At 39.7% G+C, this 17595-nt stretch overlaps 1 protein-coding gene across 1 annotated transcript; it reads left to right on the top strand.

Moving 5' to 3' along the window:
• Nucleotides 1–1189: 1189 nt before the first annotated feature.
• ankrd28b (ankyrin repeat domain 28b) lies at nt 1190–17108 on the top strand. The gene is made up of 28 exons (XM_058646705.1): nt 1190–1436; nt 4437–4520; nt 4994–5072; nt 7099–7169; nt 7257–7457; nt 8855–8942; nt 9257–9399; nt 9787–9999; nt 10662–10740; nt 10834–10948; nt 11157–11239; nt 11319–11382; nt 11489–11557; nt 11651–11791; nt 11965–12076; nt 12166–12192; nt 12298–12372; nt 12462–12663; nt 12772–12859; nt 12938–13055; nt 13407–13626; nt 14266–14353; nt 14445–14528; nt 14674–14819; nt 14932–15014; nt 15159–15241; nt 15364–15455; nt 16067–17108. Exons 1-28 carry the CDS (start codon nt 1410–1412, stop codon nt 16348–16350), a joined length of 3159 nt encoding a protein of 1052 aa, XP_058502688.1. The 5' UTR covers nt 1190–1409; the 3' UTR covers nt 16351–17108.
• Nucleotides 17109–17595: the final 487 nt, after the last annotated feature.

Below are 17595 nucleotides of genomic sequence, written 5' to 3'. Positions count from 1 at the left end.
CCTGCATTTAAAACCTATAGACTAGTGTTGCTGCAAGATGCTGCAAGCATCTGAAAAGGTGTTTCTCAAAAATGGTCTTTTACTTTCACATTAGACTACATTATGTTTATTAAACCAGTAAGATGTGTCAAATGATTATTTAGGCTACTATATATGGCACACCTGATGACTGTATGTATATGTTTGTTTTATTATTGGAGGAAATTAAATTATAAAGATATATGGAGACATTTTGGAGGGTGTGACAGGTGTAAGCATCGAACTTTAAAACTGCTCTCCCAGCTTCCATGGGGCTAGTTAATCATGATGGGATCATGGGAGGTTGAGACCTAGTGCAGAGGACCACTTGCGGACCCCCAATCAATTTCATGCGGCCCTTAATTTAAAATAAAGTCGTAATTATTAAGTATGTCTGTTTTTATTATTTACAGATTGATTTTGCACCATAGATGCGTTTTTATAATAAACTTTGTATTGTTTCATATCAAAACATACACTTTGATTTTCATCAGCCCCTCCTGACCAGACTGGACACTCAGTGGCCTCCTGTTTTAGTGTCATATAGGGCTGCAGCCACCTAACTGTTGTTTTCATTATTAAATCCGTCCATTTTTTCTCAATGAATCCATTATTTAATCCAATATACAAAATGTTGACCAGTATTTCACAAACCTGCAAACGACGATGCCAACAAATGTTTTTGTTTTGTCCAGAAAGAAGCAAACGACACAAACGATTAATCGCTTATCAAAAACAATTATTCATCCAGTTACTGAATAATAATTGATTAATCGTTGAAGGCCTACCTGCACGTAACTTCTTAAGTGAGTCAGGTTAATTTATGGTTATGTCTCCTGCTCTCCTTCTGGTAGCATGACTGTTAAAGTGCAACATTAACATGTCACTGTTTGTAACTCAAATAAAAAGTAGTTGTCAACAAATAGCGGACAAAATAGCGAAGCCACAACGCCCCCTACTTTTTAAACTGTGCAATAATAATAAGCTTGAACTTTCGTGTTAATGAATTTAAATGTGCGTAACACATGTTTATTTTGACATGAACGCAGTCAGCGGTGCAATGTTTAACCTGGTGCGTCTGTCATATTGTCCTCTTAGTAATGACCCATGCGAAACTCTCTTACTGGCAAGTCCTGCGCGTCTGACCAATGGCGTCGCGTCTTTTTGGGGGGTGAGGTATGGTGGCGGCAATGTTATGGAGTTTCCGCTACTCTTTCGCTTTCATGCCATAGGTTAGGGAGCTAGCCAGAAAGAGCTAAGTTAGCGTCACGCTAGGCCTCCAGCGAAGCAGCGGGAGAGCTACGGAGAGAGAGATCAAACACTGCTGTTGGGAAGGAGGCTGATAATCTCCCTTTATGAATCTGCGTGAGAACAGCTAAAATCTCAGAAATATGGTGGTTCTCAAAATTCGAGACCAGGTGAGTGGTGGTTGTTGTCAAAAGCTCACTCAAGTTTAAGCTAGTGTTGGATGCTGGCTAACGCTAGCTAGCTAGCTGCCTCGATTTCAACACTCGCCAGTGGAATGTAATACGAGTCTCCCCGGCTATTCACAGAAACGGAAGCGTTTCCCAAAACATTTATCATGGAGCTATAAATATATATATATATGAAGTGGTGACTTATGAGGCGGAATGTAGGTACAGTGCTGTATGTGAATAGTAATTGAAACCATGTTGTTAGTGATTAATAAGTGGCATCACATTTACTGAGACACATGCTCCAGCGGTTATAGAGTTATAACCAGATGACCCCTCCATTTATCCAGCGATTAGCCAGAGCCTGTGCGAAACGTGAAAATTCCATACGAAACTGGGCTTGATTGTCCCTTTCAGGTGTTTCATCGATGTAATAATAGCCGCTTAACCTCTGTAATGTTTTTAAAGCGGCTGCCATAACAACCAATGCGATCTGTTGATTGTGGTGTTACTGCGACAACTGTATAAATGTATATTTATAGCGAGCTCATAGCAGTTATGTCCTTCCTTCCTAGCTTTCAGTGTTTGTTCCTCTTGCGAACACTGCAGTAAATAAGACATGTATTTTAGTAGTTTCGATGGTTTTGCGTTTTTGTAAAATGGTTTCTATTTCTACTTTTCGAGAAATCTACTTGCAGGCAATGGTTATAAATGTGAGTGGCAGTGTGACAATATTAGACATGTGGCCCGCTATCAACTTTAATCACTTACCACCTACTTGTGAAAACAAGAATAGCTTTCTGTTGACATTCAAGGCTGGTGTTTTGCACATGACTGCTATTCTTGTATTATAGGTACCTTCATGTGTCGTTCATTGTGTGTGTGTGTGTGTGTGCTTGAATGATCGTGTGCCTGAGCTCCAGTGAGCCAGTGCCAAAGAGCTGTCTCCATGGTGATGGTATTAACTAGGCTGGCTTGTACGAGGAGAGGAGGTACACTGTCCTGCAGGGAAAGACACACAAGTCTCCTACACCAGTCATGCAGGACTAGAACATTGAAAACAACAAAATGTCGATGTGTCCATCCTTTAGGCAAACTCAGAAATCGTCTAAAATGAAACCGTGCCTAACACACAAGTGCCTTCTTGTTGCCCAGAAATGTTCCATATTTTCTTGACCTTTATTGCACCCTACAGATATCCAGGGGCAGTTGAATAAGTGAATGAAATGACTTTCTGATTTTTTAGAGAGTAACTGGTGATGGTAATGGTAGATTGTCTTGCATAATACCTAGTGACCATCAATCTTAGTGCTGCAATTAAACATGTGGCTCAACTTTGCACACACAGACGATGCATATCTTGACCTGTTGGTTTCAAACAACTTTAAATGGACGTGCAGTACAATTGATTTTGACCACAGGCTCAATTTGAGTACCATGTAAATGGTATTAGATAACAATGTGGGTGTGAGCTGCTAAAAATATATTTGGAAGCGGTTCAGAAAAATGAATTAGATCTGAACATAGTTGGTTCTGTTTGATATAGTTTGAAAAGTATGTAAATGATCTGGATGGCATCATAAGCTACACGGCTGCACATTAGCTAATTAGCTGGCTGTGTAGCAGGCTGACATGTTAATCCAAGTATGAGATTTCAATGAACAAATGTGTTCTGCATGCTGCGTCATTCACAGTCATGAATCCAATCCAGCTCATCAAATTGATTGTATGTAGTGTGTTTAAATAATCCCCCTGTTTTCCAGCAAAAGTGCATTGATGGCATATAAAGAGTTGTGGTTTTATTCCTGTCAGACATTGTAGCAGGTGAATCCAAACCCCACTGACTCTTTGCATTTCTTTACATTACCCTTTGAATACATGATGCAGATTTTTCAGTCAAAGGCTGTAATTGCTCACATCTAATGGCAGTGCTTGATAATAGCTCACCTGTCGTACACAAGTATTACTGAACTGATTATTTGTTACTTGCTGGAATAACTTATCTGGTCACAGCTGATAACCCACAATGATTGCTTATTTCTTATCTTTTGGAAGCTTAACTGAAGTCAGAAATAAAAAGGCTGGAAAAAATCCAGTAACGTTGTTTGGCATCCCAGAAATATCTCTCATGACCCATGTACCACACATGGGTCATGTCTCGACCCAGTCTCTGGGAATGGTTGCTCCAGATAATCTGTCAAGTTTTATTCCTGTTGCATTGGAAGTTTTCAGTTTTATTCACTCTTAAGAGACACTGTGGGTGTTATGGTGTTATGAGAGGGCCTCATCTTGCAGGAAGTATTGGCAAAAAGGCTGTCAAGTTTTAATCCTCTTGTGCTGAGAGTTTAAAGCTCCTGCACACTGGGAGACATTATGGGTGATGTAGAAAGCCTTGTCTTTCAAGAAGTATTAGCAAAATGCTGCAACAGTCTCTCACATAATCATATTAGCTACTGACACATGGGTAACACTGTGCTAAACACTACTTTAAACATATTAGTTTGTTTGTTTGTTTTTTACAAAATGAGAATGTTGAAAATATAGAAAACAACATACACAGTTGTATTTTCCCTGAAGAAAGGTGGGACCAGTTCAACTACTTCAAAGAACTCGGAATAGGAATAGCATGATCCTTAATGGTCATTCCTCAGGATTTCAGCAACCTTCTCCTTTACTCAGGTTGTGTTTTGGAAACCTTGATTTATTTAAACTGAGGGTTTTTCTCATCCATAAATTATATGGAGCGCATGACTGGACGTGTGGTTTTCTAAAGATTAAAATTTTATTTGTCTTTGTGACATTGTCACAATGTTTAAATAATAATATTTAGGACTTTTTTACAGTCTAACCATGATTTTGTAATCTCAGAGCAAATGAGTCGTGTGTATGGCGGTGCTTGATGGCCAGGATCCAGATGTCTGTGTTGCAACTTGAATGATTATTGTTTTGTCAAATTGTATACTTGTGACAATGTCAGTCTGACTTCGTTTTTTTTTTTTACAGCCTCCTTTGCTGAAAGCTATTTTCAACGTAGACCCAGATGAAGTACGCTCACTCATTTTCAAAAAGGAGGATGTGAATGCACAGGTAATCTCTTTCTCACTAATCTGCAACCATTTCCTCGGGTTATTTTTTATCTTTTAAACGACTGAATTGAAACCTATAATGTGTATCGTGGAAAAGGCCTCATCATACAATTCTATCAATTACAATTTGCAGATTACAAAACATCATGTTTTGGGGTTTTTACAGTTTCCCCTTCATGATCTGGCTCTACTTATTTTATTACATTCCTCACAATTACTGCATTGGGTGTTTGTTTCAAAATAAGGCTGGTTTGTTCTTGTTCTTGTTCATGTTTCACTGGAGGGCTTTTCTAGTCACTGAAACTTCCCATGAATGGTGACTGTGCTTTGCAAACATCAAGCAAATGTTGGTGTTCCGTGTTTCCCTTTTTTTAGTGAAGTGAGAAAAGGATACAAGGTTAAAGTTAGAGCAACCTAAGGTCTTTATGTGTCTTTTTCAATGACCGTATATGTTTTTCTTTTCACTTTCTTCAGGACAATGAGAAGCGAACTCCACTGCATGCTGCTGCGTATCTTGGAGATGCGGAAATTGTGGAGCTGTTGATTCTTTCAGGTAAGGAAGATTAACTGTAAACGCTATCCAGCCGTACTTTTAAAAATTATGTATTTGGTGTCACAAGTCGAGTTTAAGATGTCAGTAAGATTGGTCATACATGACTAAATGCATGGAGGTTCTGACACACTTTTTTCTCTTTCCTCTGTAAGGTTTTGGTGAATGATCAGCATTTTTAATATTAAAGTTATATTCCTAATCTGACGTTCATAAAACAGATGGTAAATCTGGATTCAACATTGTGAAATCATTCAATGTGCAGTCTGCAGTTTCCTCTTTTCTTACAGACCACTAATTTTTCATTTAAAAACAGTATTTTTAGATAAAACTATGAGTGTCTCTAGATTATGGGTGGACTCTGTTTCTCAAGCCACAAATCCAACACTTTCTGTAAAAGCACTTTACCTATCCAGTTCCCTGAATCCATTTTAAACATTTTTATTGTGAAAATATTTTCATGACTGATAAATGCACAGCTTCACAATGAAGAGCCCTGGTATATTACTGTAATACATGAAACTGAGTTGGGACCAAAAAATGGGTCTCAGGACTGGAGAGTACTGTTTGAACCTGAGTATGTTGCGTTCGTCAGCTGCTCCTCTCTCCTCTCGACAGACTTCCCACAACGGGGGATTTTTCTGCGAGGCTCCGCCTCTCAGCAAAAATCCAGCTCATGTCTTAATAGGAAACAATATTTTCTGCTCAAACTCAGAATCAGACATGGAACACATGTTGTTGATCATTCCACCATGGTTATGATTTAAAAAAAAAAAAAAAGGTTTTTAATGTAAATGCAGACATGATGTGACACAAGTACAGCTTCTGCTCTGACAGACTGCCATGAGTGTCTCGCACACATGTGCACTGCAGGCTGCAACTCTCAGACACAGAGCCTCAGTGAGGACTATAATAATCCCACTTGCAATCACCGTTACATAACTCGACATCATATGACTAGTTATACTACTTTAATTTAGACTTTTTTCAGTATTCAAAGGTGATGGCAATATTAAAGGCAAGCCCAGCGTAAAAACCTAGCAGCAACTCCTTGTGTGAACAACACTTGTAAAAATAGGCTGATATTTAGTGAAAAGTAACTTCACACCGTGTGATCTGAGAGGAGAAATTCAGACAGCACAGTTTTAATCAAAACAATGTCTGTGAAGGTTCTGACTCAGTCATCCAGGTCATCGTCATCTTCGGTATTTAGCTCTACAGTTAACAACTGAAGATGTTGTTATATACATGTCTTATGTAAGACTGTTTTATTTTTCTCCTGACATTAGAAAATAAAAAAATTACAACCCATCCTTTTTAAATTGACAAAATGATGATAATAATAATAATAATATTTCATGATAGAGTATATTGGACTTAACTCGCTACACTTGTTAGACATAACAAAGTTAAGGACCTCGGCTTGATTAAATTATTTGGACCTCTTGGGATTTTAATTGACAACCCCTGGTCTAGATAATTATTTTAGCTCTGTTACAGGGGAAATCTGCATACATACTAACACTATGTCACTTGACCATTCAAGTAAACTGGGCATGTATGTGCCTGTGTTAACAGGAAGATTTTCTCCTCTGCAGTTGTTTGCCTAGTTTCAGAGAGTAAACACAGGTGAAAAGTAAGAACAGGGCCTTTTTTGTATTAGGCCAACAATGAGGTGAAAGTGAGGTGTTTTAATGGATCTTTTTGTTCACAGCAGATAGGCTAGTCGCAGCTATTGAGGAACCAGTCAGGAAGTAAATGCAGGTAACCGCATCATTAGGTCTCTGTTTTTGCCCGTTTGTGCTAACATGTAGCATCTTCTTTGCAAGTTCATTTGCAAAAACGGAGTACCAGGGTAGTGTGGATGACAGGCATATGTGAGCAGAATTTGTCTTGTTAAAAGAAACATTAATAGTATGGCTGTTAACTAAGTCAGAAGGCTTCAGACATTTTCTTATAATGTAACAATATAGGTAATTTATCTGTATAACCCTACACAGCCTGACACCCAATGCTCTCTGACTTGTAGGTGGCAGAGTAAATGCCAAAGATAACAAGTGGCTCACTCCTCTCCACCGGGCTGTGGCCTCATGTAGTGAGGTATGTGAATGCTCCTCTTATTCTCAATCGCATCTATGTTTTACTCACCCGAAACCGTTCACACTTTAATATGTTGACTTCTTGCAGGAGGCCGTCCAGGTTTTGCTGAAACACTCAGCAGATGTAAACGCCCGAGACAAGAATTGGCAGACGCCACTTCACATCGCTGCGGCCAATAAGGCTGTTCGCTGCGCTGAAGCCCTTGTCCCCCTCCTCAGCAATGTGAATGTGTCGGATAGAGCGGGCCGGACTGCGCTGCACCACGCAGCCTTCAGCGGTCATCTGGAGGTAAGATTGTGCCCTGAAGCAGGAATATTCAGTTTAAAATTTCAAGTGGACCAGTTAGTAAAAATGTCCTAAAGCCAGAAGTCTGGCACATTGATCTAGAGAAGGGGGATGAACTGAAGTGATTATAAGTAAGAATTCTGATAATGACTTAATACTTTAATATCACATTTTAGTAATTAAACTAAAATGTGATATCATGTGATAAATGTGCCTTAACACCCTCCTTTCCTTTTCTTTCCCTCTTATTTTTCATTCACCCATTTTCAGAATATTGCCTGATGTCTCTCCCCTGTTTGTCTCACTTTGACTAGTTGAATGTGTAGACCTTAGTAATGGGCTGTGCTCTGACATGGGTATTTTCATTTATTTGTTCTTAAATGAATAGCAATTTGAATATAGAGTTTTGTGAGAAACCCAAATTGGCACTAACTGAAAGGGCTGCCGCTCACTGTGTGTCTATACAGCCTGTTTTGTCTTAATTGTGTTTATAAAACTGAATCCACTTCAATGCTGTTCATACTGACAAATATGATTATTAATCTACTCCTGAGAGCGTGTACAACAAACACAAACCTTTCACTGTCAAATCCATAACAACAGGGCACAATGTTGGGTGTGTTACTTTGCTATTACTGAGAGGAAGTTTTTGCCTCATAAATGTGTAAACACACCATACAGAACAAATTAACAATGGCTTCAAATTTGCCCGTTTGAGGTGTGAGAAGAAGTAAACAACAGCCACAATTTAACTTAAACTGTCATAGTAACCACAGCAGTTAGTGTGGTTAGTAACCATAGGGGATCTAGATTTGCATAAGCTCCTTTTAGAAAATACATATGTCAATAATCCTTTATGAAGTGAAGTTAAGGCTGTCACTCATCAAATGGTCACACAGTGGAGGCAACTGACAGTTTACCCAATCACATGCCTTGTATGCAAAGGACACAACTCATTGTAATCATTTATTTGCATGCAAATTGCTTGTCTTAAAGTGACCGGGTCTTGTCTGGTTTTATGTTTATGCAAATCAACACATGCTAACCTTTAACATAACCTGTGCATATCTTGAAACACTCTATCACATGTAATATGTTCTCTGTGTTCATTAGTTGATATCTTTATGTTCAGGTAAATAAGAGAACAGGCCACATTTATTACGTTTATTCAAAGCAATAGTTACAAGTGAAGTGAAGTCTTGTTTAATTGAAGTTACCAGTGTGCATTTATGTGGACCAGAGACTCAGTCTGTTAACCCTATTAGCAAGGCATCATTTCACACTATATAAACACAATGGTTGCCACGCTCACTGATAGGCATACGGATTTCAGGTTGTTCATGTAGAAGCTCTCCCTGACATCCTCCTGATTTCTGTATTTACTCTGTTGCTTCTTTTAGATGGTGAGACTCTTGCTTTCAAGAGGAGCAAACATAAATGCCTTTGACAAGAAGGACCGTCGTGCAATCCACTGGGCAGCCTACATGGGTAATAAATAAACCACATGGGTTTTTACATTTTACTGCTTTTTATTTTTTTTATTTTTTTTATTTTTTTTTTATAAATGTTACTCCAAGAGTTCTTGTGATCCTGTTCCCAATTATAGTTGCCAGGATTGAATGATGGAAGAAAATTGTGTCTTTTTTCCCCACAATTATTTGATTATTTGTCAAAGCATTAAAAGCAAAATCTTGAAATGAATACTTTTGTTTACATATTAACTTGTCATTGCTGCAAAATATAACAATGACAACAATTGATAGCATAATCCTAAAATCGAATATATCTCTTTTTATCTTCAGGGCACATAGAAGTGGTGAAGCTGCTGGCGTCTCATGGAGCTGAGGTGGCCTGCAAAGATAAAAAATCTTATACTCCACTACACGCAGCAGCCTCTAGTGGAATGATTAGTGTTGTCAAATACCTCCTTGACTTGGGGGTTGATGTAAGTCCCAACCACAAGCTTATTGGCATTACACTGTTGGCGTGGTTAAGTCTGGTTTATAAGCAGTCGCATAACACGGTCAAATGTACTGAGGGACAGAAATGCACCTGTATTGAGTATTTTGAGTAAACTCAAAATGTCTTTCTCCTCAGTTATAACAACAAAATAAAGAAAACATTATTTTATTTATTTGCACAAATTTAGATGCAGCTTAACAAGCTGAGAGACAGATGTATCAATCGGGTTATCAGTTATCAAAAGTGTCAAGCAACTGAGTATAAATCAAGCTTTATTATCTTAGAGGTGTGAACTTGTTGCCATTTATCTTGAACTTGGTGTCATTACCATTTGCTGTTTTTTTTTGTTGTTGCTAATTTCACCATCTAGATAAATGAGCCCAATGCATATGGCAACACACCCCTCCACGTGGCCTGCTACAACGGGCAGGATGTGGTGGTGAACGAGCTTATTGAATGTGGAGCTAATGTCAACCAGGTGAACGAGAAGGGCTTTGCACCTCTTCATTTCACTGCCGCTTCCCGCCATGGGGCACTTTGTCTTGAACTGCTAGTATGCAATGGGGCTGATGTCAACATTAAGGTGAGTGAATCCCGAATGTCACCCCTCTCAGTTTTTAGTAATTAGTTTGAAATGGGTTTCTCAATGTGCTCTAGGAAAGCTGATGCTTAATAACTGAAATTTGTTATAATTCATGCTCAATCCTATTTCATCCATTGCCCCTACGACTTAGCCATACCCTTCTGTAATCTGGGGATCTCCCCCCAGTCAAAGTTAGACAATGTGGCCAGGGAAAGGGAAGTCTGGGGCCCCCTCTGCTAGTGCTGCTACCCCTGCGACACAATCTTGCATAAGCGATTTGACGATGGATGGATGGTACGAAGTATTTCCTTGTGTAACTGAATCCGACACCACTACAACTACTCCACCAGTATCCCTAGGCATTGAAGAAGTTTTCTGACATGTTTCCACCTTGCTGCAGACAAGGTGTCCCATTTCGTGCCCATAGATTTTAATCACAAACTCAGTTCCATGGGACAAGAGCCAAGGGATAAAAAGGCAAAAAAGTGAATGGGTTTAAGAATCAGTGTTTAAACAACAGATGATACAAATGTTGTAAAAGTGTTGGAAAATAATTACACTAAATTTAAAAAAAGAAAGAAAAGAAATTCTGTTGTTTTGGGAAATATGAATTATAGCTGAAAGCCACTATAAGAAACCACCATGTTTTTATTTGATTTTAGAGTAAAGACGGTAAGACTCCGCTCCACATGACAGCCATCCACGGGAGGTTTTCTAGGTCTCAGGCAATCATCGAGAATGGTGAGCTCCTCTACAACTTCAGCCTCAATGACCCAGTATCCTCCATACTGGACACAGTTCTATGTTACACACTTGGTCTGTTTTCATCTGAAGGTGCTGAGATTGACTGTGAAGATAAAAATGGAAATACACCACTGCACATTGCAGCCAGATATGGACATGAGCTCCTCATCAATACACTCATCACCAACAGAGCTGACACAGCTAAGTGAGTGATCCTGAACCTGCACTTTTTCAGCAACTGTTTCATCAGCAATGTGAAAGAGCTGCATGTCTAAACCTTTCCAAAGCCCACGTGTATTGACCGTTATGTAATTGATACAGAGGGTTCTGAACTAGAACGTTTCTTACCCAATAGTCAGGCTCTGGTGATATTTGTGATACTGCCTAAATCAGCTTGATGGTGTCTTTTGCAGACGAGGGGTTCACGGTATGTTTCCACTGCATTTGGCTGCTCTCAGTGGATTCTCTGACTGCTGCCGAAAGCTTCTGTCTTCAGGTGAGCAACTCTTTATTCCTGTTGATCTTTAAAATATCATGTATGTAGGATCTTGTTCATAATTCTTTACTCTTTGCAGGTTTTGATATTGATACTCCTGATGACTTTGGAAGGACCTGTTTACATGCTGCAGCTGCTGGAGGGTTAGTATAGATATTCATTCTAAATGTTAAGATAAAGTTCATGACCTTTTAACAAAAATAATATCATTCACCAGCTCATGGATAAAATATTTTTTTACCCTGTCAGAAACCTGGAATGTCTCAATCTTCTTCTTAACACGGGTGCGGACTTTAATAGGAAGGACAGTTTTGGCAGGTTTGTACTATTTGCTGGTGGGTTTGGATCAAGACTTTGTGCAGTTTCTTAGTCAAATTTGAACAGTGAAATGAGTCATGTTTGGTTTTCCAGGACCCCTCTGCACTACGCTGCTGCCAACTGTAACTACCAGTGCCTGTTTGCTTTGGTGGGCTCCGGGGCCAGCGTCAATGACCTAGACGAGCGTGGCTGCACTCCCCTGCACTACGCTGCTGCCTCGGACACCGACGGAAAGTCAGTAACGTTTAGAAAAATTCTGCTTATTACAGGAGGTGACGGCTGTGTGGGAGGCGGGTGATGTTTGAAGGTTTTATGGATTAAAGCTGGCTCGCATTATTGGTCATGCTAATTAATGGTTCAAAGACAACCCTGTTTCCTTGACGACGGCCTCTTTGTTGTACGTGCAGGTGCCTGGAATACTTACTGAGAAACGACGCAAATCCAGGGATCCGTGACAATCAGGGCTACAATGCTGTGCACTACGCCTCTGCGTATGGACATCGTCTCTGTCTGGAACTGGTAAGAGCTTAACTCTAGGCTACATGATGCGCAACACTCAGTGCTTCCATATTTGGGTATTGATAGTCACTTGCCCTACTTGTTTACAGATTGCAAGTGAAACACCTTTAGATGTGGTGAGTACAATGTGTGCTTTCTTTCCCCCTTTTTTGTGTTTTTTTTGTGAAGTGAGACACATCAGATCAGAGTGATAATATGTTAATCGTGTTTAATTTATTCAGCTAATGGAAACCTCAGGGACAGACATCCTGAATGACACTGACGTCAGAGCCCCCGTCAGCCCCTTGCACCTTGCTGTGAGTAGTGTGTTTTGTCCTTCAAAATAGCACTCTCTTAACTCTGATTTAATGTGCGTCAACTCAATTATGGTGAATCAACCTTTCAGGCATACCATGGTCATCATCAAGCCATGGAGGTTCTGGTACAATCTCTCCTGGATCTTGATGTGAGAAACAGCCAAGGGCGCACACCCTTGGACCTGGCTGCCTTTAAGGGTCATGTAGAGTGTGTGGACGTCCTGATTAACCAAGGAGCCTCCATTCTAGTCAAAGACTTCACTTTAAAGCGAACCCCCATCCATGCTGCAGGTATGCACCAGGGGTTAATGGCTCATGAATTTGCCTACAAATCACCCTTTTAGATCTAAATATGTCCTAATGGAGAAACGCTAATAGAGGTTTTTTCTTTCTGTGCAGCTACCAATGGTCATTCAGAATGTTTGCGTTTGCTGATCGGGAATGCTGACCTTCAAAGTGCTGTGGATATTCAGGATGGGAATGGACAGTAAGTAAAGTTTGTTGGGGATTTTTGTTTCCCCAACGCCATATAATATTTGCTCATTACATTGTTCCTGTCTTTTAGAACACCTCTGATGCTGGCTGTCCTGAGTGGACACACAGACTGTGTTTATTCCCTTTTAAATAAGGGAGCCAGTGTAGAAGCCAAAGACAAGTGGGGGAGGACGGCCCTGCACAGAGGAGTAAGGACACTGTCACCACTCTCACATACATCTAGTACTGAATGTTATGGTACAGTTGTTCTTATTGTACTAACTTTGCCAGTACTGTATACATATAACATACGGCATAACTTGTATTTCATGTTTTAACTATAACATAGTTTATCTAGTTATTTTTAAGCCTAGAAAAAGATAAAAAAATTATATTTTTTCAAACATTCCTGCAAGTGGAAAGTTATAGTCACCTTAATCACGTAAAGGTTTTAGAAGTGAATCATAAACACACACTCCCTCCCTCCCAAACTGTCCTCACAGATTCATCATCAATCAGTGTATAATCAGTCTTTCATAAACACTGTTTTCTGACCTCAGGCAGTGACCGGACATGAGGAATGTGTGGAGGCCCTGCTTCAGCACAGCGGCAACTTCTTGGTGCGAGACTGCAAAGGGCGCACACCGGTCCACCTGGCAGCAGCCTGTGGACACACTGGGGTACTGGGAGGCCTGCTGCATGCTGCCCAATCAGTGGAAACACTCCCTGTTTTAACAGACAACCAAGGCTACACCCCACTTCACTGGGCCTGCTACAATGGTAGAGACACATGTAGTGAAGTTTAGAACTCTTAATCAAGCATATGTTTAAAGCTGCAGTGCATAACTGGACAACCAGGTTTTTTGAGCTCTAGAATTCACTACTGGAACTTTTTATGGGCGCTTTGTGTTTTCAGTCATATTCCAACCTGGTTGCAGCCATCTCCCTTTACTGGGGCAGTGTTGCTGTTGCTTTCACCTGTCTTACATAAAAAGTTCACTTCCTGTGTGCAGCACAAGGATGTTGCCGAGCAAAGCAAGAGCAAAAAACCCTGAGAGTTGCGTGAAACTGATTAAGGAGCAATGTGTGACCGCGTTTGACAATGATTTGAATCGTACGGATATTTGTACCATTAACAGTTATGCACTACAGTTTTAAAATAGACATGACATTTTGTTCTTCATATTCGTAAATGATTCTTTCATGCAAAATATATGTGTGTGTATATTTATATATATTTTTTAATATATATGTGTATATCTATATATTTTTATATTTATATATATATATATATATATATATATATATATATATATGTGTGTTTGAATTCCGAAATGCCAAAGAGGGACTAAATAAGTTAAATTGTGAGCACCCAGATTAGAAGGCTAATACAGTTGATTTCTGCATTTGTTCCTGCAGGTCACGATACGTGTGTGGAGGTTTTGCTGGAACAAGAAGTTTTTCACAAAGCTGAAGGCAATTCTTTCAGCCCCCTTCACTGTGCTGTGTAAGTTTCCCTGCTCTTCTGTTTCCATTCATGTGTGTAAAGTCAGAGCCTTGAACAGATTAAATAGCTTGCTGCTTTTTGTCTTCTCTAGGATCCATGATAACGAAGGTGCGGCTGAGATGCTGATAGACACTCTGGGCCCTGCCATTGTGAATGCCAAAGACAGTAAAAACAGGTAAACCTACTCATAAAAAGTAAAGTATGACAGTATTGCAGCCATAAGACCTTCGTGGCACCCTGTTGAAGTACAGTCGGTCTAGTAAATAAAAACTCAATATCTTGAAAAGGCTTGTTTGATTTAAAATGAGACTTTTGTGCAGGACTCCACTGCATGCAGCAGCCTTCACTGACCATGTGGAGTGTCTCCAGCTGCTGCTGAGCCACAACGCTCAGGTCAACAGTGTTGACTCCATTGGGAAGACGCCGCTCATGATGGCTGCTGAGAACGGCCAGACCAACGCTGTCGGTACGGATGCCTACTCCAACCACCAGACGGGCCAATATCAGTATAGGTTTAATTATTTAAAAAAAAATGTTGCATTAACGCTGATTTACTTTTGCTGTGTTGTTGCTGTTAGAGCTGCTGGTGAGTAGTGCAAAAGCTGATCTCACTCTGCAGGATGCTGTGAAGAACACTGCACTTCATCTGGCCTGCAGTAAGGTGTGTATTATAATGGTTCTCACATTCCACAGCGCTCTCTTCCCTCCAGTATGTGGTATATAGTTTATTTTCAAAACTCTAATACATGAGTGTGCAGTATAGGGTTGCGTTGGTATTGATTGTATTGTGCTTGTTTTTCTACAGGGACATGAAACCAGTGCCTTGTTGATATTGGAAAAGATTACAGACAGAAACCTCATAAATGCCACAAATGCCGCCTTACAGACGTATGTATCGCTTTTGTAATGTCTCGTCTCCCGTCTGTATTTTCTTCTTCTGTTTGATTTCATGACTTAAATTATGTAAAGATACAAAAAGGAAATGCTGACTTACCTGTCTTTATTTTAAGGCCCCTCCATGTGGCTGCAAGAAATGGTCTTACTGTGGTGGTGCAAGAGCTGCTTGCGAAGGGAGCTAGTGTGCTCGCGGTTGATGAAAACGGTAAATTCACAATAACCTTTTTAGTTAATTAAATGCCAGTGTTGTCATACTTGAGACTGGTCTTTAGACCAGTTTTTTAAGGTCTCCTCTCTGAAATTGACACATTATTACTCTCTCATCTTGGTCTCAGTCATATAGGACTTGAGGATTGGAAATATTATTAATATTAATATTGCCTTAATTTAACAGGGAAGGCCTCATTGAGAAATTAAATATGAAAAATGAAAAAAAGAGCTCAATTTCTTTCCTTGCTTTAATTAAAGGATAATGATATGGTTGATTTTAAAATCCATCCCATGTCAAACTAATGGGATGGTCTGTTATTAAAAGTTGTCCCTCAATGCTGCATCTTTACTATATCTTTACTATATTAGAGCTTATTTGGAAGTACAGTTACATGTGAAATATTTCAGCATGTAGTATAATATACTATAGCATAAATCTCAATAAAGAGAGTCAAAATGCAATTGATCTCTATGTAAACAAAGTACATTATCCTTACTAATGAGTTAACCATTTAATGACTGCTGTATTACCAAACGTAGAACCAATGCTAGAAACTGAACGAGTGTTATACATTTATTTATTGAGAAATGTATTTAATGTTTCAGGGTACACACCAGCCTTGGCTTGTGCCCCCAACAAAGATGTGGCAGACTGTCTAGCCCTCATCCTGGCCACCATGATGCCTGTGTCCCCCTGCGCCCCGGCACCCCCCCTTCCTTTCAATGCCATTAACCACTACACCACTAGCCCTTCCAAGAGTGTCACCTTTGACAGCCTGCCCGTGTTGCGCGACGAACACAGCTCCTACTGCAGCTTCAACAACATCGGCCATCACGAGGGCTTCTATCGGGACGAGGAGCTCAACGACTCGGATTCAGAGACGTACTGAGGAACAGCAGTAAGAGATGAACGCATTAACACACACTGTGTCTTAAAAAAAAACACCCACCGCCAGCTTGGGAGGGCAGAAGTAGAGAGAAGCCCCCACAGGAGCCTTAAGAGTCGCCCCAACAAGAGAGTAAGAGAGGGAGGAAGTGCAGCAGGCTGTCTCACACTCATCCCGAACTCACCCAGCACCAGGTGTCCTTCCAGCTGATACTGGATCTCAGTAACTGCTGCGTTACCAACACTGACTTCTTGAGTGCTTAAAAACTGAACTTGTTGGGCAGACGGTGACTTTTGTACGGCAATAACGTGCTGAAGAGGAATGGTAGCACTTCAGAGAGTTAAACCGACAGGGACCAAAAGATGTGGATGCATTTTAACCCAGTTTTAACTGTGTAAATGAAATTGAGAATTTTTGGCATTTATTGGTTAGTTTGGGTGGGGAGAGATTTTTGTTCAGAGATTTTTGGGGGAGTGAAAGACTGCACACTACATTTGCCAGATTATGCTTGTTCTTCAAATCTGTAAGACGTACAGGGGGGAAATTGTTTATTTTTTGACATCAAAATTTTAAAATACCCATGTTTCATGTCTTAAACTCCTTTTCCTCTAAGAAACAAAAACAGATTTTCTGACCTAAGTTAATTAAGAAAAAAAGCATTTGTTGTGTGCAACAGGTTTAAGTTGATCAACTTTAACTTTGTATATTGACCTGTCCATTACGGTTTAGTCTTCTGAGAATAAATTATTTGTGTACTTTCAGTTCCTATTTATGTGTTTTTGTGCCTTCATTAGTTACTAAGAAAACATGGGTTTGTAGAGGCAGCTGTGAAAGTACAGGGATGCACACTAGGTAAGTAATGAAATAATTCTAAGAAGCACTGATCCAATACTGAGGCTCAGCTTTTTGAGAAGAAACACTGTAAACCAATGACACAACGGCGTTTGATTTTCTTCTGTTTGAATGATATTTTGTGGTCTTATATTAGTCAGTGTTTGTTGACAGGTTTTGCTTGCTTTAAATTAAAAAAAAAAAGAAGAAGCCACTCGATTCTACCGTGATTTAAAACACCCTTTTCTTTTTGTTGGAAAATAATTTTAACTGGAAATATGTACAAAACATTTGCTAGATTCATATAGAGTGGAAAAGATTTTCTTCTTTTCCTTGCTTTTTTTTTCTTGAAGAGGGATGAGCCTAGCATGTATATAGGAAATGTAACTGTGAATTCAAAGCTCCAATGAATTCTTT

Source organism: Solea solea, chromosome 13, assembly GCF_958295425.1.
Source record: "Solea solea chromosome 13, fSolSol10.1, whole genome shotgun sequence".
Taxonomy (NCBI): Eukaryota; Metazoa; Chordata; class Actinopteri; order Pleuronectiformes; family Soleidae; genus Solea; species Solea solea.
Note: the sequence above shows the minus strand (reverse complement) of the source record. Positions and strands in the feature narration are given on the sequence as shown.

Bases quoted from the DNA above. Each gene is read 5' to 3' on its own strand.
- ankrd28b (XM_058646705.1), top strand. From the start codon at position 1,410: ATGGTGGTTCTCAAAATTCGAGACCAG. The intron at 7,458-8,854 runs GTAAGATTGTGC...TGCTTCTTTTAG, and splicing joins CCTTCAGCGGTCATCTGGAG to ATGGTGAGACTCTTGCTTTC. The intron at 8,943-9,256 runs GTAATAAATAAA...TTTTATCTTCAG, and splicing joins CCACTGGGCAGCCTACATGG to GGCACATAGAAGTGGTGAAG.